General features: G+C 40.1%; 1 protein-coding gene across 13 annotated transcripts in view; it reads left to right on the forward strand.

Annotated features, from left to right (window-relative positions):
• Positions 1-24623, forward strand: part of TOPAZ1 (testis and ovary specific TOPAZ 1) — a 99143-nt gene that overhangs the window by 44372 nt on the left and 30148 nt on the right. For 6 of the 13 annotated variants that reach the window (XM_073333336.1, XM_073333333.1, XM_073333334.1 and 3 more), the window contains 6 exons: positions 5667-5730; positions 7674-7825; positions 8069-8161; positions 8432-8547; positions 9565-9631; positions 21646-21820. In XM_073333336.1, coding sequence (XP_073189437.1) covers positions 5667-5730; positions 7674-7825; positions 8069-8161; positions 8432-8547; positions 9565-9631; positions 21646-21820 — 667 coding nt within the window. Of the gene's footprint in view, positions 1-5666; positions 5731-7673; positions 7826-8068; positions 8162-8431; positions 8548-9422; positions 9461-9564; positions 9632-21645; positions 21821-24623 lie in introns of those variants that run through there. The other 7 variants (XM_073333339.1, XM_073333340.1, XM_073333343.1 and 4 more) reach the window with 5 other exon arrangements.

Consider the following 24623-nt stretch of genomic DNA (forward strand, 5'->3'; position numbering starts at 1 on the left):
GAAAAGTTACTTGTCCTTCCCTAACTGTTAGTCAGTGTGAATCCTAGGACCCACCCTTCATCCCTGCTTTTGAAGTTCTGTTACCATTGGCTTTGAATTACAGATCTGCTGAGGGAGGGTTGAGACCACTCTGCTCTTTTTGCCCTCAAAAGGAGACACAGGCACATGCATGGCACCAATGGATGCTGCTATTCAGAAGATTCTGAGCTCACATCCATGAGGTGCATGCCCGATTACAGTGGGGTCCACACGGATTACAACATCTTGAAGAGCCAGAGGTACTGTTGGACACGTAACCATTCTTTCCCTATTTCATAGGGGTGTTGTGAAGACAAATTACAGTAAAGCTGGTGATGTGCTCAGATACTACACTAGCCTCTCAGACCTTGGTTCTAAGATCTAATCATTAAGACATTTCTTTTTATCTTCCCATCAGGGAATATCTCCTGGCATACTATCCTCTAAGGCCATCAAACCCAGGGAAGCCCCATGTGGTAGCTTGGAATTTGAAAGGAGAGAGAATATTTTCAGCAGTCATAAACACACTTTTGCCTTTAGTATATAGACAGACAGATATAGATTAAGTCAGAATATCATCAGATATGAGGTAAATTGAAGAGGAAAAATTTATAAACCAGACCTGCCAAAATTCCTTTGATATTAAATTTCCTACCTAAATAGTTATAGTCAAACATGCCTCTGCTTTCTCAAGTATGCTGGGTAAGTAAACCAATTTTGATTTCCTCACTGTCCTATATGAAAAGATTAAGAGTAGTGGCATTGCTTAATCCTTAGGAAATCCAGCAAGTAAAGCAATGGAAAATTTAACCCTCTTGTGGATGCCCTAAATTTTTTTGTGAACCTCTATGCTATTTTACCTTTGTATTAAGTTAACTTTCTTAGTAGCAGCTACTTCACTATGACCAACTTCTGAACTACTAATCTTGTCTATGGAGTCCTAGTATTAAATTTTCCATTCTTATAGGCTCCAGTCTTCATTCCTAATTAAAAGGTGGTGCTTCCTTCCTAGTGTTATAAAACATTTGCTATGAAAAAAGAATGACATTGACTGGATATATGAAGGGCAGTTAGAACATATCTAGAGAGGGCTAGATTCTCTGTTCAGCTTGTCATTCAGCAGTTAAAAGAATTAAAGTTGTAAAGTTCTTCATTTAAGGGTTAAAACTGTATCAAAACTTAGAATTCTAAAGATATCAAACCCCTTGAATCAGCAACTGATTATCAGACAAGATTAGCCTTATTTTGTGCAGAAAAGTCTCCTGCCTATGAGACTTGTGAATTGGCTGCCTAGTCATCTGTCAATAAATTTTTCTAAGTATATGGACTTCAGTAGACACAGAAACTGGCAGAAAGCTACTGCATATAGTCCCACCCACTTTCCTGGCTGCAGTTTTGTTTAGATACTTGTTTGGAGTCTCATTGTTGTTAAAATCCTGCTGCTACAAGTAATTAATCTGGCCTTTAGGGGAGAGAAATATGCTTACCAGATATTTTCTTCAAATGGGTAATTATCCATTCTGGATGGATTATCTTGGCCTCATTTGACCACTTCCATTGTCTACAAAATGTAACAGATACAGGATTAAGGTTTTTAAATACAGTGGAATGCATAATCTTATCAATTAGAATATATTACTATCCTAGAAACATTGTTTCGGGCAGGGCTTCCAAGTAGAGTATCCATCAGTCTGTCTCTGGTGATGGATCTGGTGTGGACCTAATGTTCAGTGGGGCAAAAGGAAAAGCCCACTGATAGAAACAGTGAAGCTTGATATTTGGAAGAGAAAAGTCACTAAGCAAGAAAATTTCTTTCTTATCTTAATACCTCACAGTCATGAAGGGCTTTTGCTATTCTGAAACTTTTCATTTTTGTTTCAATTGCTATAAAAGGAGCAGACAGTTACTGGCTGTGAAGTGTCATTGGGCACAGTAGATGCATACCACCTGCTGATGAGATATTTTAACTGCTAAGCAATTTGTTCTAAACAGTTCAATTCTGTTTGTGTGCATTGATCAAATTATAAATAATATATTAATATTTTCCAAGAACAGGTATTACATATAAACTCCTCTTTGTGCCCATCTATAGTCTGTACAGAAATTTCTATAATACATAAACTTAGTCTACATGCCACTTCAAACTCTGGCATGGATGGCTGTTTTCCATTATAGTCACATAGAAAATGTACAGATATGCACAGTGTAGCTTTTGAAACATAAGCTTTTCATTAGAAATATGATTGTAGGTTTGCTTTGTCTTTTACTTTAAGAACTGTTTCCTGACTTTATGCCACAAAGTAGTGCCCTTTCTTTGTCTTGCCCTGTAACTTGATTGGGTCTTTATTTTGCATCTGTTAAGAGAAATGTCTCCTGCAAATTACTGCTGCCTTTATTATTCTGTCCTTCCAGTTATGGTCATCTGTATCGATCTATGAACCTTCAAGTGAAAACACAGTGAATACAAATTAGGGAAGCTTCAGTCTAACACATTCTTCATTGAATCCTCATCCTAATGTAGTGCTTTAAATGAATTCATATGTGCTGCTGGTTTTTTTTTTGTTTTTTTTTAATGTAGTGGATCATTGTATGGGTGGTGATCCTTAGAGATCTTCCATGCTAATCAGTTGTTCCCATATGAAACACAATCATGTTGGCTTCTTTTTCATAAAATTAAGCCCTGTGTAAGGGAAACTATATGTGGAATCAACAGGAGCCTTTAATAAACAGCATGATTTCCAATCCCACTTCAAATCAGAAGATTGTCACACTCTGATTTTTAAATGTTACTAACTTCTAGGCTTCAATTGACCTACTTTTCTGATGGATACATCAACTCCTAGTCTAGAATCCAGCGTTGTCATTAAAATTCTTCTGGACTCCTGCATATTGATCTCCTCAAAATTACTCATGCATGGAAAAGTATATCTTCTCAACTTTTTTCGAATTAAAGTTGATGTGGCTCTTTCTGAAACTGTCTGTTTTCTACAAATTAATGACTTAATTGAAACACTTTCATACAGGAATCAAGGATTTTAAAATCCATTGCATTTTCAGATGCCAAAAGCTACTGTCCCTGTCCATCATTCAATAAAACTATGTCATAGAGGCAGGTTTGGACTAAATTCTCCATAGAAATTTAAGTTTATATATCCTCTCCCATCTAAATTTATTACAATTAACTCTAAATTTAGACTTTCCTATTTTTACATGGTCCATAGATTCAATTATACCCCTTGTAAATTGAGACAATTAAATCAAGGAAAGTCTCATGCAAGCTGGAAATGAGGCTCACAATTAGGCTCTTTTATGCATGTAATGTGGACTTGTCCCATGATTAAACCTTTCTGCAACTGGATTTTCCAAGCAATTTCACTAATATTTGGAACAATGATTGCTCCAGATGCAGTCTTGGTATTTTTGGGCATCAGTCCAAAGGAGGATGAAAATAGATTCCAAAAGAAAGCAAATTAATTTACATACTTTCCGCCTGTGCTAAAATTCGTTTTAAATGCCCTCAGCCACCTGGATTTTTAGATTGGGTTAAATTAGCTCATCCACTGCCAAGTGACATTGCATTTTTTCTAACAGTAAAAGATCCCATGTGAATTTTTTCCAAAAGGGAACTTTTTATGCCTTAACAAAAGGTGGTACTAATAGCTACTAAAAAAATTAAATACAAACTATTATTTTTGATGTTCTGAATAAGTTTTATTTATAATAAATTGGAGTACTAAAATTCTAAAGTGTTAAGAGTGTCTGGTTCTTTGACTATCAGCCTTGCTGATCTGCAGATGTTCATTTTTTTTAGAGAAGAAAGATTGACTTATGGTTAAGTCATTGCTCAGGTTCTGACATTAACTCACTGTGTCACCTTCGACAAGGTACTGGAAGGGACACGTCAACTTCAAAATTAAACTGTCTATTTTTTGTTTCTTATAGTTGCTACAAGTAACAAACAAGTCTAACATGAAGGATACAGCAAAAAAAATGCACTTTGTATATTTGATAGCATACTTATGTATTTTTAGTCTCACTATTTGCTGGAATAGTCAATCAGTTCCCTTTTTTGGGTCTTTCACAGAACAATAGGGGAGCAAAAGACATTTAAATATAAGGGAATGTGTTGTAAATCCACAAAAATTGAAAAGGCAATTGTACCTGAAACTTTTTTTTTAACTGACAAGATTTCAAGTTAGAGAGAGAGAGAGAAGGAGAACATAAGAATGGCCATACTGGGTCAGACCAAAGGTCCATCCAGCCCAGTATCCTGTCTACCGACAGTGGCCAATGCCAGGTGCCCCAGAGGGAGTGAACCTAACAGGTAATGATCTAGTGATCTCTCTCCTACCATCCATCTCCACCCTCTGACAAACAGATGCTAGGGACGCCATTAATGGACTTAACCTCCAGTTCTCTTTTAAACCCTGTTATAGTCTTAGCCTTCACAACCTCCTCAGGCAAGGAGTTCTACTGGCTGACTGTGCGCTGAGTGAAGAAGAACTTCCTTTTATTTGTTTTAAACCCGCTACCCACTAATTTCATTTGGTGGCCCCTAGTTCTTATATTATGGGAACAAGTAAATAACTTTTCCTTATTCACTTTCTCCACACCACTCATGATTTTATATATCTCTATCATATCTCCCCTTAGTCTCCTCTTTTCGAAGGTGGGTGAGGTAATATCTCTTATTGGACCAACTTCTGTTGGTGAGAGAGACAAGCTTTCAAGTTTACACAGAGCTTGAAAGCTTGTCTCCCTCACCAATGGAAAACTGTCTGATACAAGATATTGCCTCACCCGCCTTCTTGTCTCAGGGCTACAACAACACTGCATACAAGATTTCAAGTTGACAGTGTCCTTTTAATCTGACTGGCCTTGGTTTCTTCATCTGTAAAATTACAGGGGAATACTTTTATATTGCAAAGCTAAATTCATTAGTGTTATAAAGCATTTTAAGATCGTCAAATGAAATTCTTGACAATATTTTAAAACCTAATTTTAATCTTGCAAAATAATTATTTTAAAAGGCTCTTTATCACTGGCATTGGTCTCTAGTGAAATAACTTCAAATCAATTTTCTGAGCTCCCTTACATGCCTTACCTTATATTGCTTTATGGGGAAAAAGGTAATATGTGCATGTGTCTCCGTTTTATTTCTGGACATCCTTTTGACTTGGAGTCTCTGTACATCTTTTCTTCCACACTTGTGTTTTCTACCCTTTTCTGTTCCCTTCCCTGAATGCCTGTTTTCACCTTTTAGTGAACTCTGGTAATACCATGGTAGCCTTTTTTATTTCCTGCTTGATGCAAATATCTGTGTGGGAATCTTTTCTCCTGCTTGATGCAAATATCTGTTGGGAAATTCTGATATAGGTCTATTTATACACATATGCAGTTATTCCCAACAGTTCCCTCAGAAAGGTCCCAAAGCAGCCATTTAAAACCTTTTAAAGTTGAAAGTATCTGTCTTGCTTTAGCGCTGCTTTGACTATAGGCCAACTAGTTTATCATGCATGCATTGTCATATGTAATTTAAACAACCAGAAGCAACCTAATGCTTACTTGCAGTATAAAATTGACATTCAGACTACTCTTATGTTGGAATACATCTTACATTGTTGTAATGGATTCTGCTTATGTTCTAGATTTGCATGGCAATACTTAAGACGTATATAAATATCAATGAATCAAGTTTGCTACAACGTTCAGGTATGATATAACAGAAAATGAATGTGTAATACAGTGTTTTATAAAGTAAGTCTGGGACAGGAGCCATGAGCAGAGAGAAAGACTAGTCATGTGAAATCACAATGAGTAATGATAACTACAAGTTAGTTAATGCATGAGAATCATGATTGGTCCTTTTTTTGTGCAACCCTCTCATTGACATTGGGAGCTTTGCTGTAGATTGATGGCTGTACGTGGTCCTAAATGTATTCCCAGACAAACTATGCTAAGATAAAGTTAAGTTGAGAGTGCATATCAACACTTAAAGATAAAAAATACAGGGATGTAATCATTCCAAAACCAAGCATTACAAACCTAGGAAATTCAGGGTTAAGGTTACATTTAAAAGAAATTCAAACATGTTAAGGTTAAAATTTGCAGTTAAGGCACCCAAACAACTTTAACTCTGCCCTGTAATGATACCAAGCAGTAACCATACAATTATGATTAAGGCATTTTAGTATTTGATTCCAGATACATTTAGGTTTTTTTATATTTTTCCATCTCATGACATCACAACAGGGAGTTTAAAGAATAGGGATAAGAATGTTGAAGGAATGGATTTCTGATGAAGACTAAAAAAGCTAAATGTGCATAGCGTGGCTTCTGAGATAGTGTGAAGAATATAACACTGTACAGGTATTTGAAGGGTGCAAATGCTAAGGATGGACAGCAATTTTAGGCCCTGATCCTGGAATCAGATCCATATAGAAATACCTATGTATGCATACAGAGCTCTGTTGACTTCAGTGGAATTCTCTGCTCACATTATTCAGTTGCAGGCCTACGGCCATAAAGATTGGTACACAAGGAACAGGAGAATTATAACTGGGAGTAATGGGATCAAATTGAACTTGAAATCTGTTTAGTTTTTAAAAAATAGCAGTTTCAGGGAATATAATGTTTCTAAGTCTCTGCCAATTTTGGTCAAATAAATCATTGTCTTGTGTGTTAAAATGTTTTTCTCTTTCCTGTTTTTACGTAGAAGGCTCACACAAATGCCAAATGTTGTCTGAGACACAAAGTGCATTGACAGTTTTTCTCTATTTCATTTTTAGCAATCTTAGTTACAATAGTAGATGAAAAGTATTCAGATGGAAGTCTGACTTTAAGTTGACAGTGTTTCTTTGAGAGGAAACATAAACTTAATGTCAGGTGGAATGCTTGCTGACAATGGGAGGTGTTGCTAAATTGTCTTCCCAAAGTGGTGAAGCCATATTATTTGGGGCACTTTAAATCAGTTGGAACAAGTGCTCTAGTCAGATTCCCTGTATTTCCAGTGAGGCTGGACTAAATTTACTGTAGAATAGTAATAGATCTTCTAGTAATATCTTTTTCATTGATAGTTTCTGTGATCAATGAAAATATGATGAGCAAAGCTGAATGGCTCTGAGGATTGATAATAGAATATGGATCTTTTAATCTCTAGTATTCTCTCTGATTAATACCTGATTTGGGGATTGACAAAAAGTGATTGCTGTCTGACACTTGTGTGGCCTGTGTGAAATAGGTCCAGTTAGTGGACAGGTGTTGACATGACATAACCACCATCTCAGTTTGCACTGTATCTTTCTCATCTGTCTCAGTAGAGTTGCCAGTCACTAAATGGATATGGAGGTTGAACTCTACCTTCTCTTAAGTGTTCTCCAGTGCATGGTAGAGGCTCGTCTGCATGACAATATAGTATAGTACTGCTGATCCTTTTACAGTATCTGTTTTATGGATAATTCAGGAATCTGAGTCAGTCTGGCTCCCATTATCACAACTAAACTCAGAATTTATTGCAAAATATTTTGTTTTCACTTTTGTATTTTAATATAGTGCCTGTATTAAATAACTTCAGTTTCAGAAAATAAGTTGTTTAAATATTTAAGAATTTCAGATACCTGAAAATAGAATTGACTGTTTCATTTTTTTTCTTTCAGTCCAGATATTTATGAATTACTACAGAGAAGTAACTCCTGGTGTGCATTTTGATTCACAAGTGCTGAATGATCTTCTCATTTCTTTGATCAAGTGTTGTTTGTTGAAAGAAGTATTTCAGTTGTTAAATGTTGCTGTAATGATTAAAATGCTGGTAAGTGACCATGAAACATTTTGAAAGTCTATTGGATTCATGGGATCATAATTCTCCTAAAACTCATGAAGTTAACTGTACTAAGTTTTCTGTTTTGTTTACGTGGGCTCAGTTCTGAAAAACAAAACTCTGCATAAGGCAACTCATAAACTACTATTATTGAAAACTCTAAAATCTTTACAAATTGGAGACAAATGATAAAACTGTTAGAATTTTTTTAAAATACTATTTTTTTTTATTTAGCCAGCTGTTGATGTAGTCCTGAAGGTGTTTGAGCATGTGGCTTCCATGAATATAAGAGATGCTGTGCCTTCATTAATAGATATCTTTTGTAAGGTATGACTTTTTTCCATTGTCTCCTCCTGTATGGCAGTTTCACAAAAAGATTTTGCCTACTTTTAAAGATTGAATTAAAACAAGCATCTTTTCTCTAATGTAGCTAGGTTCTTTGTACAGGTTTCTCTTTATCTCTTATTTTTTTAAACTCTTCTCTCCCACCTTTATTTCTTATGCTATATTTTATAGCCTCCATTGTGCTTGGTTCTGGAAATATTTCAGAGATGCTAATTTGTATGTATATCTGCATTTTTTCTTTTGATGCTACAGCTTTTTGATGCTGGGATGGTTTTTGAGCATGAACATTTTAACTGTATTATTAAGTTCCTTCACCAACTGCAAGTTTCCAGTCAAGAAATTAATGTTGTTTTGAACATGAAATCAAGGTGCGTATTTAGTTTAGGGAGTTATTTTACAGTTAATGTGCAAAATATATTTAATGGTTTCTTCTGGTTTTCATTTAATACAAAATTATGTAAAGAACAGACAAAGTACATTCCATTTTTTGGATTTGTTGCTAATTAGAAAGCATGGTAAAAAGGTGCATGTTTTATACACTTTCTACAAAAATTAGAAGTTTAATTATTCAATAACTACATTTTCATGATATTAAAAGGGCTGCCAGTTTAATGGAGAGTGCTAACGCCAAGTAATGGGAATCAGAAGGCCAGGATTTTTGTTTATTTATTAGATTTTCCACAGCATTCATGATTATTAAATCTGAGTAGCACAGCTGGGAATAGCATGCACAAATTATGGTGTGACCCTGGAAAAATCATCTAATGAACTCAGTGTTTTAAATTATTTGCAACACCTATGTGAGGTAGGTTGTATCATTTTTACAGATAAGGAAGCTGATGCACAATTAAGTATGCTGTGCACGGTGTCACAGAATGTCAGTTGCAGAGCCAGAAAAAAACACCTTACAACCAGGCTCTTGCTCTGTTCACTAGTTCACACTTCGTGTAATTTGACATAGTTATAGAACTTAGTGGGATATGCGAAACTCAGTTTACATTTTGTCTTATCACTGCCTTTTCATTAATAGTTACATTAAGATAAATCTTTTCTATTGCAAGTGAGTGCCTTTTTCTGTGGAAATAATTTTCTCACTAGAATAATATTTATGAGAAATATGATACGTAGTCTAGTAAAATATTTGTTGAAAATGATTTGTGTAGTATTCATTACAATAGTACACTGTTGAAGCACAAATAACATTGTTAATATGATTAAATATATTTGTCTTTTCCCTCTTGAGCGGTGTATGTAAATCCATGGTGCTGGAGGGTTAAAAAGGTAATGATCTAGGACTGAAAACAGTGCTTTTTTTTTTAAGTGATAATACAAAGTACTATAATCTTAAACAGGTAACTATAATTAACAATTTTCTCTTGTTGAAGGTTCCAGGCAAGAAAATTTAAAAAGAACTGGCTTTGTGACTTAAATTTGGCAATAGCTGAAATTCAGGTACAGTATGAGCATTTAGTTTTTGGAAACAAATTTCAGAACTAACCATACAAAATATATAGTACTTAATCCGTTTGTTTTTGTTAGTGTAGTAGCTGGTTTTATTTCTTTAAAGTCCTAGAGTGTAGCAATGTTTTGTCAGTCATAAAGGAATATTAGTTACTTTTACTTTGAAGGCTATTAAGAATATGAAAATATGTTCTTTTAGTCAAAGCAAAATTGTAGACAAGGATGGCTAACCTCCAGTAAGAAGACCATCTTTGTTATAAAGTGATGTGTCAATGGGGCTTTAATGTTATGGATATTTGTAGATTGTCTTTGTCTTAAATGACTTTGGATTTCAAACTATTTTTCTTTAATAGCAAGTGGTTCAGTTTACCTTTTTAAAACGTTAATGTAAACTGAGAACTTTTTATCTGACAATACCACAATTCAGATTCAAGCACCTCCTAGAATAGGAGGTAACATAACAAATACCTAAAGCTCTACAAGATCTACATTACTTAGTGCTGAGAGCTAAGATTATGGTGCTACCAGGAAGATAATGAGTTTAATTGAAATAGAGCCTCCAAGGAGCCTAATAAATTTTGTTGTTTTTGTCTGAAACAATTGTATGACAGCTTTTGATTTGTCATGGTGTATCATTCCTTAACAAGAATATACTTTTTATATTCACTTACAATTAATACGATTCATGTCTTATGCAAAAAACGATTCCAAAAGGGGCCTATTTGGAGTGATAATGGTTAACGAATTATAAATAAGAGCAGCAATGTGATTTTTTTTATTAATACGTATTTTATTTTGTAGTATCTGTTATTTGCACTAACAGTAATACTGTGGTTTTTAAAGAACTGTCCCCAAAGCTGGTGTGCATTTGAGCAAGAATTTAAGGAAATAGTGGATGGAGGTTTCTTGTTAAATAGGAGGGGAGAACCTTTAATGCACCCCAGTTAATGTCATGATGAAGAATCAAAATCTCTCCTATTTTGAGGGGCTCAGGTTACTGACACTTCATAGCACTTCATCAGCATGAAGCAGCTTCATACTGAACAGGAGCATGAGAGTACTACACAAGCATTTCAGCCAACCTCTGGTGAGAGAACGCACACTGCAGCTGCTGATTTTACAGCATTGTTTGAAATGGCCTCACATATGAGACAGCTGGAATAGATGATGAAGCACGAAGCTGGCTTGATTCATTCCTGTCTGATATTTCTGAGAGAATTGTGAATGGTAACTGCTTTACATTTCCAAGAGTTCTCTCAAAGCTCAATCTGTCTCTTCTTTTTCAGTGTCTTTCTATATCGGAGACCTCTATCCCCATCCACTATTGAGAGTTTTTGAACACCAGTTATCAAACTAGTGCACTGTGGTGGGCTCAAGTTGGGTTTACCAGTGCTCCTAGACACACACAGCAATAGTAAAAAGAAAGATTGTCTTCCCCCTTCTGCTGGGAAGGAGAGTGTGCCAGTTCCTCTCAGATGCGGACCAGACAGTTGTGCTCCACTCTTTCATCTCCCAGTTTGAGTACTGTGACTTGCTTTACCTAGGGCTAAAGAAGAAGGCCACTTAGAAGTTCTGATTCATGCAACATACAGCTGCCTGCCTCCTATGGAGGAAAGACCAGCAACAACAAATGTCAGTGTCCCATTTGCTCCCCATTTAACTTCAGTTCCAATCCAAGATTGTGGTCCTAATCTTTAAGACCCTTTGCCCTACTCCAGCTTGTTCTTTTACAGACAATTTCTCTGTTGTAACCCACCAAGACACTAAATTCATTGGAGGTAGTGAATCTGAGTGTGACAAGGGTAGAAAACCCACCTAATAGAAGGCAGGGCATCCAGAATAGAAGGCCCTAAACTATAGGACTACCTGCTGAATCTTAGAGTCTAACTATGTTTAAGCCATGATGTGAGATATACCTCTTCAGAAGTCGTCTTACAATGACATCATAATCTTGCATTCCTCATGAAAGGAAAAATAAGGTGGGAGGAAAAGATGAGGATGTAAAACACTTATGAAGAGCACCTGATCCACACATCAGAGAGCAGAGCTCTTAACTGAAAATTCCTTCATAATCTTTAAATATTTATCTGGCACCTTGGTCCTAGTACTATGCAATGCTTGAATTCCAGAGTTAAGCACCTTAGACATGCCACAAATACATACATACTACAGTGACTGCCATGCACAAGGGTTAAAAACTTTTCTAGTTAACAGAATTTGCAGTGGATTTTGATTTGTTTTCCATCAAACTTCCTTTCCTTGTCTATTATGAATGATAATCATTACATTACCCTTCTTGAATTTTTTTCATTAAAAAAAATTACCTAGATTAGTTGAAGTGCTGTAATAGCCAAATCACAAGGTAAGAGCACTGTGTGGTACACAGTATTGTATACTTCTGTAGTAGGAAACCAGGTTTCTATAATTCTCATGGGTTATGCAACATGTGAGCACTATATATGCATTTGGTTTGTATTAGGAATGGAGGATGGTGATGTAATTGCTATTGAACATATCAACAAATCAGTATTCCTGGTAATTTGAAGTTTCAGATGTCAGGCATTAATTTATCCCCACAATGTATTATTTTGGTTATATTAAAAGGGAATCATTGCTAATTTGATGAGATTGGTAGGAGCATTGAATTTGCATATTGGTTCCAGTTGGGAGCATAATTGCCCTCCTTGAGTTTAAGCATATATCATTGAATGTAGAAAGTAGATAAACCTGTTGCTTTTGAAAACCAGTGAAGATATTTGTATTTTAAGCAATATTCTGAATCAGGCTATTGACAGGAATAATAAATGACAGTCTGCTGTTGAAAGAGAGATCACTCTATCTGTGCATAACAAGGCTGAATGCAGAGAGTCTAAGAACAGCACCTTCAGTTCTTCTTCGAGTGATTGCTCATGTCAATTCCAAGTAGGTGTGTGTGCGCCACTTGCACAGTTGTCCAAAGATTTTTCCCCTAGCGGTACCTGTTGGGTAGGCTGTGGAAACCTCCCCCCCCCCAGAGTGGCGCCTTTATGGTGGTGTATGCAGGGCCCTGCCAACCCGCCGCTTCTTCAGTTCCTTCTTACTGGTAGTGACAGTCATTGGAGCTTCTTTTACTCTCTTGCCTTGGGCAAGTGATTCCCTAGCATCCTCTTTTTTTTGTTTTGTAAATAGTTTTATTAGCATAGTATTGTTAGACTTTTAGTGTAGTTAGTAGTTAAGTCTTTGTTGGGGGCTTTCACCGCCCCCCCATGCTTTCCCTTTTGGGGATCAGGGAATGCCTCAGTCTCAAGGCTTCTAAGCGTGGGGGTCCTGTCAGAAGCCTATGCCTGGGGAGATTCTCACAACTCCTGCTTAAAGTGTGTGGGGGAAGCCCATCAGACTGATAAGTGTAGGATCTACAGGAGCTTCCACCCAAGAAAATAAAAGGAGAGGGATTTCAGACTTAAACTTCTCCTTATGGAGTTGGCTCTTCACCCCTAGCCGTCAGAGCCTGTGTTGGTGCCGAAACCCAGCACTTCAGTTTGGCACGCACTGGCCCAGTAAGGGAGGCCGCGGCACCAGCAAAGGACCCGGAACCCAGAGACTTGCAGCACGAACACTCTCCATCATGAAAGACAACTTTGGCTATCTCTCGGCACTGGTCACATTCACTGGTGCCGCATAAGAAGCAAAGAAGAGCCAAGAGGGGGCTTCTCCAACAGTTAAAGCCGTGGAGCACAATGGGGCCCGCAGAGTGCATCCTGTGCTGGGACATTCAGCTCAGGCGAAACTGGCACTATTGACTCTGGTCACTCAGGCAGGACCGTTGAGTCCTATTGGACTCCCTGGCGTGGGAGAGCCAGGTGAGGGAGTTGGATATGCCATCTACCCCAGATACATTTGAGGCCACAAGGGACCTTATAGAGGAGACGGCCCAGCAGTCTATGGCACCGGAACCAGTGCCGGCACTGCACAAGGGGACAATTCTCTCCAAGGGCAACCCGGCCATGCTTTGGCAATGGTCCCCCTCACCGGGGCACCATTCTCCTTGGCACCGCTCTACAGCACCATCCCTCACAGCACCCCCGTGGTCCTCAAGGTCGGACTCCACTTTGGAATTGGAGTCATATATCTCCAGGTAGAGCCAGCACCATTCTCGTTCCCAGCGGGAGGAGGCACACCAGGTCCCTATGATACTCTGGCCTTCTCAATGGCAGGCTCCGAAGCTCCAGGTTCTTGTCTGTTGCCTCAGACAGGCGGGGGCCCCCATCTTCCTCAATGGTAAGGGAACCTCCAAAAGGATCGGAACCTGACACCCAACCCGGCACCACAGTTGACAGCTGGCACCATGCCTGCCACCATATAGACTGCATCATGGTAGGGAGGAACCCCATGAATTGGAGGGTCAGGAGGAACCTGTGCCCATAGGGGCATCTTCATCTTCTTCCCCAGACAAGGCAGTAGCAGGCTTGTCTGCCTCTTTGCCAGCCATGGACAATAGGGCTTATCAAGAGCTGCTTAGAAGAGTAGCTCAAAACCTAGGTCTTCATGCAGAGGAGGTGTCAGAAGACAGATCCCATGGTGGATATTCTGACGCCAGAAGGGCTGTCAAGGGTGGCCTTTTCCTTGATCAAGTCCATTCGTAATATCACAAAGATCCTCTGCCAAACTCCCGCCTCTATTCTGCCCACTGCAAGGGGTAGAAAGAAAATACTTTGTACCCTCCAAGGGGTATGAATACCTCTTCATCCACCCTCAATCGGGTATGTTGATAGTGTACGTGGCCAACACCAAGAAAAGGCAAGGACAGCAAGGCCCTCCGCCAAAATCCAAAGAGGCAAAGAAGCTGGACCTCTTTGGCCGTAAGGTCTATTCCATCGGGGGGGCTCCAGCTTCAAATTGCTAATCAGCAAGCGGGTGCTCAGCTGCTATCATTTTAATTCTTGGAACTCTCTGTCCAAGTTTTAGGAGCTCCTGCCAACAGGTTCCCGTTCCAGCTTTGGAGTTGTTATCAACGAGGGTAAGGCGATTGCAAGGACTTCCTTGCAAGCTGCGGTGAACTTGGCCACCCGCACAATGTCCACTGCCATTGTTATGTGCTGAAGCTTGTGGCTGCAGGTGTCAGGCCTCCCACCAGAGGTACAGCAGACCGTTCAGGACTTGCCCTTTGACAGCTCAGGTCTGTTCGCAGAAAAGATGGATTCTAGGCTTCATAGCTTAAAAGACTCTAGGGCAACCTTAAAGTCAGTGGGCCTCCACATGCCAGCCCCACAGAGGAAGCATTTTAAGCCTCAGCCCCAGCCTCGCTTCTACCCCTCTCAGCAGAGATAGGACTATAGCAGGAAATGGGGTATGAGTAATAGGCAAAGGCCTCCTCAGTCATCCTCGAACCAGGGCAAAGGCTTGACGAGGCAGTCTCCGGCTTCAGTAAAACTTTTGAAGGTGTGCCCAGGGGCAATGCACCAGTCCACGTCCCGGATCCTTTCCCACCTTTTGTGAACAGTCTGTCTCTTTTCTACCGTGGTTTGGCCCAAATAACCTCAAACCGGTGGGTCCTGAGCATGGCAGAATTGGGATATTCTCAACCCACCCGCCCCATCCCTCTTCAGGGACCTTTCTCACAAGCAACTTCTAGTGCAGGAGGTGCAAGTGCTCCTACATCTCGGGGCAGTAGAGGAGATCCCTCTGGAATTCAGGGGCAAGGGTTTCTCTCCCGTTATTTCCTAATTCCCAAGGCCAAGGGTGGGTTCAGGCCTATTTTAGACCTGCGAAACCTCAGCAGATTCATGAAGAAGCTGAAGTTCCGCATGGTCTCCCTGGCGTCCATCATCCCCTCTCTGGATCTGGGGTACTGGTACGCCGCCCTAGACTTGAAGGACACATATTTTCACATCTCCGTAATTCCATCCCACAGAAGATTTCTTAGATTCATGGTAAACACCACCCACTACTGGTTCATGGTCCTCCCCTTCGGCCTCTCAGCACCCCTCGGGTATTCACCAAGTGCATGGCAGTCATGGCAGCATTCCTACGGAAGCAGCAGGTGCAGGTATTTCCCTACCTGGACAACTGGCTAATCAAGGGTCAATCTCAGGCCCAAGTGGAGGCCCATGAGAGTCTGGTGCTCATGACATTCCTCGGGCTTGGCCTCATTCTGAACATGGCAAAGTCAACTATAACCCCCACTTAGAGGATAGAGTTTATCAGAGCCCTGCTAGACTCCACCCAGGCCAGGGCTTTTCTTCCGGAAACTCATTTCCTTGCCATGAGTGTCAGGAGATTCCCCACCACAATGGTGCGGGATTGCCTAAAATTACTGGAACATATGGCTGCTTGCACATATGTGGTACAGCACGCCAGACTGCAGCTTTGTCCCCTTCAGGGTTGGCTGGCCCAGGTCTACAGGCTGAACCGAGACCATCTGGACATGCTTACCCCTCAGGTTCTCGAGTCCCTCTGGTGGTGGCTTGACCCACAAACACTATGTGCAGTAATACCCTTCTCCAAACCTCAGCTGACGCTGTCACTAGTCAAGGATGTTTCAGCAATGGTGTCATAAATATAAAGGGAAGGGTAAACACCTTTAAAATCTCTCCTGGCCAGAGGAAAAACCCTTTCACCTATAAAGGGTTAAGAAGCTAGGATAACCTCGCTGGCACCTGACCAAAATGACCAATGGGGAGACAAGATAGTTTCAAAGCTGCGGGGGGGGAGAAACTGTTACACCAATAAAATAAAAACCAGAAGGATCTTATTAAAGGGGGAAAGGCAAAATACCACATTTATTGTGAATACAAAAAGAATCATAGTAAGCAGTTAGTTTATAGCTATAACATTCCATTCCATATTTATTCACACATTCATTCATACACACACAGGTTCTGCAAGGTTGTTATCATAGTTACCAGCCTTAGAGTTGCTCATGCCAAGCCACTGGCCAGGTGGCCTGGACATGAGGAGGGAGCAGGGCCTTGTCAGATGCACATCTGATGCTCCTGGAAGTTGGTTTGCAGAATCAGACTCCAAAGTTCTCAGCTTCTAGAGTCCATTTTTATAGGAATTACTTCCTATGCCAGTCTGTGGGAATTGCTTCATCATGCTGTTGTTGAATCAGTCAGCAGATGTCACATTCCTGAAGGCTCCATGCTGCCAGATGTTATCTTGTTCTTTGGTTCTCCCATTCTTGAGGCTGTTGAGTAGATTCCAGTCTGTCCTCCAGGGGTCCTCTGGTTATTTCCACTTGACGCCTTCTTCAGCCAATGGACACTGCATTCTTAGGCTGGCACCTCCCTGATCATTCAGTTATTATCCACACCAAGCATCCATCCACATACATCCTCTATCTCTATTTTAATCACAATTGTTAACAAAGCGAGATGAATACAGCAAAAGGGCGGGGAGTGTCTGGGTGCTGTTTCTATTGTTACAGAGTATTCCTTTGAGTCTCTCTCTATATGAATAGTTGTTGTTACAAAGAATTGCTTTGAGAACAGGCTCTGTCTTAGAATGTACTAAAACAACTAGCAACTTGCAAGTTTCACACATAAAGGGAGAGAAACAGTACCAAAAACCAAGAGACCTCTTAATTAGTAATACCCTGGAATTTAAACAATGGGGAATCAAACTCATTTGTGATTTTAATACAGAACTTCTTTAATATGATCCAACAAAACAAAGGTTCTCTCTGTCTGTGTGATGCTTTTGCCGGGAACAGAAAAGGAATGGAGTCTTAGAACTTAGTAAGTAATCTAGTTAGATATGCATTAGATTCTGTTTTGTTTAAATGGCTGAGAAAATAAGCTGTGCTGAATGGAATGTATATTCCTGTTTTTGTCTTTTTGTAACTTAAGGTTTTGGCTAGAGGGATTCTCTGTTTCGAATCAGGTATTTACCATCCTGATTTTACAGAGGTGATTTTTTTACTTCTATTAAAATTCTTCTTTTAAGAACCTGATTGCTTTTTCATTGTTCTTAAGATCCAAGGATTTGGGTCTGTGTTCCCCTATGCAAATTGGTGAGGATTTTTATTAAGCCTTCCCCAGGAAAGGGGGTGTAGGGTTTGGGGGGGGAAGACGTTTCCAAGTGAGCTCTTTCCCTGTTATATAGCTGTTAGACGCTTGGTGGTGGCAGCAAATAAATCCAAGGGCAAAAGATAAAATAGTTTGTACCTTGGGGAAGTTTTAACCTAAGCTGGTAAAAATAAGCTTAGGGGGTTTTCAAGCAGGTCCCCCTGCTGTATCTGTAGAGTTCAGAGTGAGAAAGGAACCTTGACAGATGGGGTGGGAGGTGCACTTAGGCGACCTCAGGACTCAAGGTCTATGGTCCCAGGCAGAACTTTTGCTGCATTATCAACATCAAGGAGCTGCGTGCAGTGTGCCTTTCTTGCCATACATTTCAAACCCATTTTCAGGGCAGATGTGCGTCAGTATTGACGGACAACACCACAGCGATGTTTATATAAACAGACAGGATGGTGCTCGCTCCTCCCCCCTGTGTCAGGAAGCCCTCAAGCTGTGGGAATTTTGCATTGCCTGCTCACTACAATTGGAGGCCTCGTACCTTCTGGGTTCACAGAACGAACTAGCTGACCACCTCAGCAGGTCCTTTCACGGCCATGTTTGGTCTCTTCGCCCGGATGTTGCCATCAGTATTTTCCAAAGATGGGGCTCTCCCTGTTGTCTCATGAACAGGACACAACGGAAGTGTCAGCAGTTCTGCTCCTTCCCGAATCACAGTGAAGGCTTGCTCATGGACGCCTTCCTCCTTTTCTGAAAAGGGTGCCTGCTGTATGCATTCCCACCGTTCTGTCTCATCCACAAAGGTCTCATCCTCATCAAGGTCTGACAGGACAAAGCGTCATTAATCTTGATAGCTCTGCCGTGGCCGCATCAGCACTGCTGGACCTGTCTGTGGACACACTTATAACTCCGCTCCTGGTTCCGGACTTGATCACCCAGGACCACGGCCGCCTCTAGCACCCAAACATGGAGTCTGTCCACCTCACGGCATGGAAACTCCATGGCTAAACCTGTTGGAGCTTGCATGCTCAGACTCAGTTAGGGAGGTTCTCCTCAACAGCAGAAAGCCTTCCACTCATGCCACTTATCTGGCTAAGTGGAAGAGGTTTTCCATTTGGTCACTTCAGAAGGGCACTCCTCCATTGCAGACCTCAATTCCCTTCATCCTGGACTATTTACTCCTGTTAAAAGCAGCAGGGGTTGGCAGTATCGTCAATAAAGATTCACCTGGCTGTGATTTCAGCTTTCCACCCCGGTGCAGTGGACCACTTCAGTGTTTGCTAGCCCTATCATTGGCCCTTCTCTCAAGGGTGTAGAGAGACTGTACCTTCAAGCAACCAATCCCCCCATGGGTTCTCAATTTGGTGCTCTCTAGGCTGATGGGCCCTCCCTTCGAGCCTCTGGTAATTTGTTCTCTCCTTTACCTTTTGTGGAAAGTAGCGTTCCTAGTGGCTATAATATTGGCCAGAAGAGTGTCTGAGCTCAAGCCTCTGACGTCCGAGCCCCTTTATTCCGTGTTTTATAAGGACAAGGTGCAGTTATGACAACACCCAGCTTTCCTCCCAAAGGTAGTCTCGCAATTTCATGTGAATCAGGACATCTTTCTGGCGGTGTTCTGCCTCAAACCACATGCTGATAACAGGGAACGCATGCTCCATTCCCTGTATGTTAGATGCATGCTAGCTTTTTACATTGAGCGGACAAAGCCGTTTAGAAGGTCGACGCAGCTCTTCGTGGCCATTGCTGAGAGGATGAAAGGTCTTCCTGTTTCATCCCAAAGAATCTCCTCTTGGGTCACAGCCTGTATCAGGATGTACTATGACTTGGCAAACATTCCGGCTCCACCATTGACAGCGCACTCTACAAGAGTGGAAACTTCCTCTGCCATGTTCCTGGCTCAGGCCCCCATTCAGGACATCTGCAGGGCTGTAACGTGGTTGTTGATTCACACCTTTATGTTGCACTACACCATCACTCAGCAGGCTAGAGACAATGCCGCATTTGGTAGAGCAGTGCTTCAGTCTGCAAGTTGGTGAACTCTGACTTCTCCAGAGGACTGCTTGGGAGTCACCTACTTGGAATTGACATGAGCAATCACTTGAAGAAAAAACAGTTACCTACCTTTCGTAACTTGTTCTTTGAGATGTGCTGTTCATGTCCATTCCAAGGACACTCACCCCCACCCCCTGCGCCTTCCCTCTCTTAGAGTATCCAGCAAGATAGAACTGAAGAGGCGGCGGGTCATCAGGGACCTATATACAGTGCCATAAAGGCACTGCTCCAGGCAGCTCTACAGCTGACCCAATGGGTACCGCTAGGGAAAAACCTTCCAACGACTGTGCACGTGTGCACAGAGATCTACTTGGAATGGACATGAGCAACACATCTTGAAGAACAACAGTTATGAAAGGTAGGTAACCATTTTTTCTGGGAACAAACGCCATTCTCTTTATTCCTGTATTTCAAATAGGAAATGGTATAACTAACTGTTTTGAAGGGGCAGCTGAGTTCCAGCTTGTGTAGTTATTGGCTGGTTTTGAACCTCAAACCTACCCCTCGGGCTTGTCTGCACATAAACCATTACAGTGAGACAGCTGCACCACTGGAGCACTTCAGTGAAGACACTACCTGTGCCAATGGGAGGGCTTCTCCCATTGGCGAAGGTACTCTACCTCCCCGAGAGGTGGTAGCTAGGTTGATGAGAGCATTCTCCCGCTGACCTAGTGCTGTCTACACCAGACCTTAGGTCAGTTTTACTGCGTCCCTCAGCATGTCTATTTTCACACCCCTGAGCAACATAGTTATGCTGACCTAATTTCCTAGTGTAGACCAGGCCCTAATCTGCCTAGAGGGCAGTAAATACGCCAGAACTGATATATATGTGTGATCGTTCTCTGAAAAGTGTGTCTGTTCAAACAAATATACATTAAGAGGTTTGTTTTTTATCAGTTATTTCCAAATGACATTTGCTCAATTTTCAAGTGAAAATGTTACTTCTAATAATGCTTTACTTGTAAAACTGAGTAAATTCAGTGTGAAAATGGAGACACACTAAACATGAAACCATACAATACCACTTCTAAAGTCACTTTTCAGAGTAGAACTGAACTTTGAGTGTATGTTTTGGAAAAAGATATTAAATATGTTTATAAATTTATCTGGTTTTTGAGGCTATCAGTTTGATCAAATTTTCAGATGATTCAGAAATTCCATGTATAGCAAACACAATATATGCTACAAGAAAAATAAAGACTTACATTTTGAAGGGCTGGTTTGATAAACAACTCTAATTGTATACATTTGGAAAGGGTCAATATTAAACAAAAATAGTAAATGGGAGAATGTGATAGAAACATTGCAGAAAAACATTTGAGTTGGTTGAACGTGCATAACAGACATGGAAAGCAGATTATAAAAACTTGTAATGTGAGGCTATAACAAAATACCTGGAATGTGCATACTGAGGTATTGCATATAATACTATTAATGTTCCTTTGCCAGTAGTGATGGGGACCTCATTTTCGTTCAGTTAGGGGGTTTTCACTTTAAAAAGGCTGGAAATAAACAGCATGAAGAATGACAAAGAAAACAGGGTTGGCAGACATGATACTTGAGGAGATACTAATAGAATCATAGAGAAATGGAGTTAAAACAGTATGAAAATTTGAAAGGAAATAATACAAAAGAGGGGATGACCTACTTGTGGCTAGTCAGATGTATTACAAGAATTACTGTTTTTAAATTAAAGTTAGGAAAAACTAACTTTCTTATCTGATCTAGACAAAATAAGAGCAATAAAACAGTCTACTATAAAAGCTGGTTGAGACATCATTGGGGGAAATGTTCAGACGGTTAGATAACATATTTGAGAATATAAGAGGAGAATTTGCACAAGGTGCATTTTGAACACCTAATAGTTCCTGCCAGCTGTACCATCAGAGTTATAATAACTAATAACTGTATCATGTTTTATAGCAAGCTTATTTACATTTATTATTTGACTTTTAACAGCACTGTAAAGAAAAAAGTGACTGGGCCAAATTGGGAACTTTGTATGTTAATATGAGAATAGGATGTGAAAATTTTGGTGACCTTCAGAAATTGAGTGTATATGTTGCTGACATACTAACAAGAGACTCCAAGGAAGAGAGACCAGGAGTTCCTTTTTGTGAATTTGCAGAAGCAGGTAAAACTAAGATAATGTATACGTTGCGTTTTGACATTTTAGCATTCACTCTCTGCACTGAACAGGTGTAAGAAGAAAACTGAAATTATGTGCTGAATTATAAAGCTACCATTTTCTTGACCTTACTTATTTAAATAGATATTGTGCACTAATCAAAATTCCTCTTGCTACATGTAAAATTAACATTAAGTAAACATGTTCAATAGTAGCTAAACTCCCTGATCCCCCAGATCAGAAAGAAAAAGTAAAATCCATCACATTCAACTACCCCTTTAAAAAAAAAAAAAATCAGAGTAAATCTATGGCCTTTCAGTGTGCCCTAAAAAATGCAAACTTTGCTTGTCAGGCCAAGAAGAAAATCATGTTCCAGAGTTGAGGGCCCTCTACTGAGAATGACCTGCTCCAGACAAACAAATGTAAGAACCAACAGCTTGCCTACGTCTTGGGTAATGGCACAAGGAGAGGCAGACATAGGCTCTTAAGTGCACACGACATGACCGAACCATTAAGGACTTCAGTGGGCAAAGCAAACACCTTGAATTGAACCCACAAACAAATTGAAACAATTAATGTTTCTGGAGCAGAGATATAATATGCTGTATGTATAAACACTGTTAATTAAGGAGGAAAATACATTTTGTACTAGCATGCAGTGTGAGGAGGTTTAAAGAGATGCAGTCCCTGAGTGAGACTCCTCATTTGTTCAAGCTGACAGAGCAAGGTCTGTCCCCTTTCATCTCAACCGCCCTTACTCTTTAAACTATTTATATATAGTTCTTGATTTTTGTTTTGTTTTGGTTTTTTTAGGTTAAATTGTACTAAAATTGTGTTTTATACTGCTGGGTCCATGCTACTGTGCAACATTATGTCATGATGATGGTGATGTCATGGTAGGGGTCTACTAAAGACCACCAAACCAGGAAGAAAAGGTGGATGATACTTTTTTTAAACAACTAACAAAATCATCCAAAGCACAGGACTTCGTGGTGATGGGGGACTTCAACTACTCAGACATCTGTTGGGAAAATAACATGGCAGGGCACAGATTATCCAACAAGTTCTTGGAATGTATTGGAAACAATTTTTTATTTCAGAAAGTGGAGAAAGCTACTCAGGGGAGGCTGTTCTAGATTTGATTTTGACAAATAGGGAGGAACTGGTTGAGAATTTGAAAGTGGAGGCAACTCGGGTGAAAGTGATCATGAAATGGTAGGGTTCATGAATCTAAGGAATGGTAGAAGGGAGGACAGCATGATAAAGACAATGGATTTCAAAAAGGCAGAGTTTAGCAAACTCAGTGAGTTGGTAGGTAGAATCCCATGGGAAGCAAGTCTAAGGGGAAAAACAGTTGAAGACAGTTGGCAGTTTTTCAAAGAGACATTACTAAGGACACGAGCAAACTATCCCACTGCATAGGAAAGATAGGAAGTATGGCAAGAGACCACCCTGGCTTAACCAGGAGATCTTCAGTTATCTAAAACTCAAAAAAGAGTTCTGCAAAAAGTGGAAACTCGGTCAGATTACAAAGGATGAATATAAACAAATAACGCAAGTATGCAAGGACAAAATTAGAAAAGCCAAGGCATAAAACGAGATCAAACTAGCTAAGGACATAAAAAGAAACAAGAAAACATTCTACAAATACATTAGAAACAAGTGTAAGACCAAGGACAGAGTAGGCCCATTACTCAATGAGGGAAGGAAAGACAAGAACAGAAAATGTGGAAATGGCAGAGGTGCTTAATGACGTCTTTGTTTCAGTTTTCACCAAGAAGGTTGGTGGCGATTGGACATCTAACATAGTGAATGCCAGTTAAAATGAGGTAGGATCAGAGTCTAAAATAGGGAAAGAACAAGTCAAAAATTACTTAGACAAGTTAGATGTCTTCAAATCACCCGGGCCTGATTAAATGCATCCTAGAATACTCAAGGAGCTGACTGAGGAGATATCTGAGCCTTTAGCAATTATCTTTGAAATGTCATGGAAGACGGGAGACATTCCAGAAGATGGAAAAGGGCAAATATAGTGCCCATCTATTGAAAGGGAAATAAATAATAATTCTGGGGAATTACAGACCAGTCAGCTTAACTTCTGTATCCAGAAAAATAATGAAGCAAATAATTAAGAAATCTATTTGCAACCACCTAGGAGATAATGTGATAAATAAGTCAGCATGGATTTGTCAAGAACAAATCGTGTCAGACCAACCTGATAGCTTTCTTTGACAGGATAACAAGCCTTGTGGATGGGGGGAAGCAGTAGATGTGGTATATCTTGACTTTAGTAAGGCTTTTGATACTGTCTTGCATGACCTTCTCATAAACTACGGAAATACAACCTAGATGGAGCTACTATAAGGTGGGTGCATAACTGGTTGGAAAATCGTTCCCAGAGATTCATAGTCATCCTGGAAGGGCATAACAAGTGGGGTCCTGCAGGGATCAGTCCTGGGTCTGATTCTGTTCGATATCTTCATCAAAGTTTAGATAATGGCATAGAGAGTACACTTACAAAGTTTGCAGACAATATCAAGCTGGGAGGGGTTGCAAGTGCTTTGGAGGATAGGATTAAAATTCAAAATGATCTGGACAAACTGGAGAAATGGTCTGAAGTAAATAGGATGAAATTCAATAAAGACAAATGCAAAGTACTCTATTTACAAAGGAACAATCAGTTGCAAACATACAAAATGGGAAATGACTGCCTACGAAGGATTACTGCGGAAAGGGATCTGGGGATCATAGTCAATCACAAGCTAAATATGAGTCAACAGTGTAACGCTGTTGCAAAAAAAGCAAACAT

Source organism: Lepidochelys kempii, chromosome 2 (assembly GCF_965140265.1).
Source record: "Lepidochelys kempii isolate rLepKem1 chromosome 2, rLepKem1.hap2, whole genome shotgun sequence".
NCBI classification, from domain to species: domain Eukaryota; kingdom Metazoa; phylum Chordata; order Testudines; family Cheloniidae; genus Lepidochelys; species Lepidochelys kempii.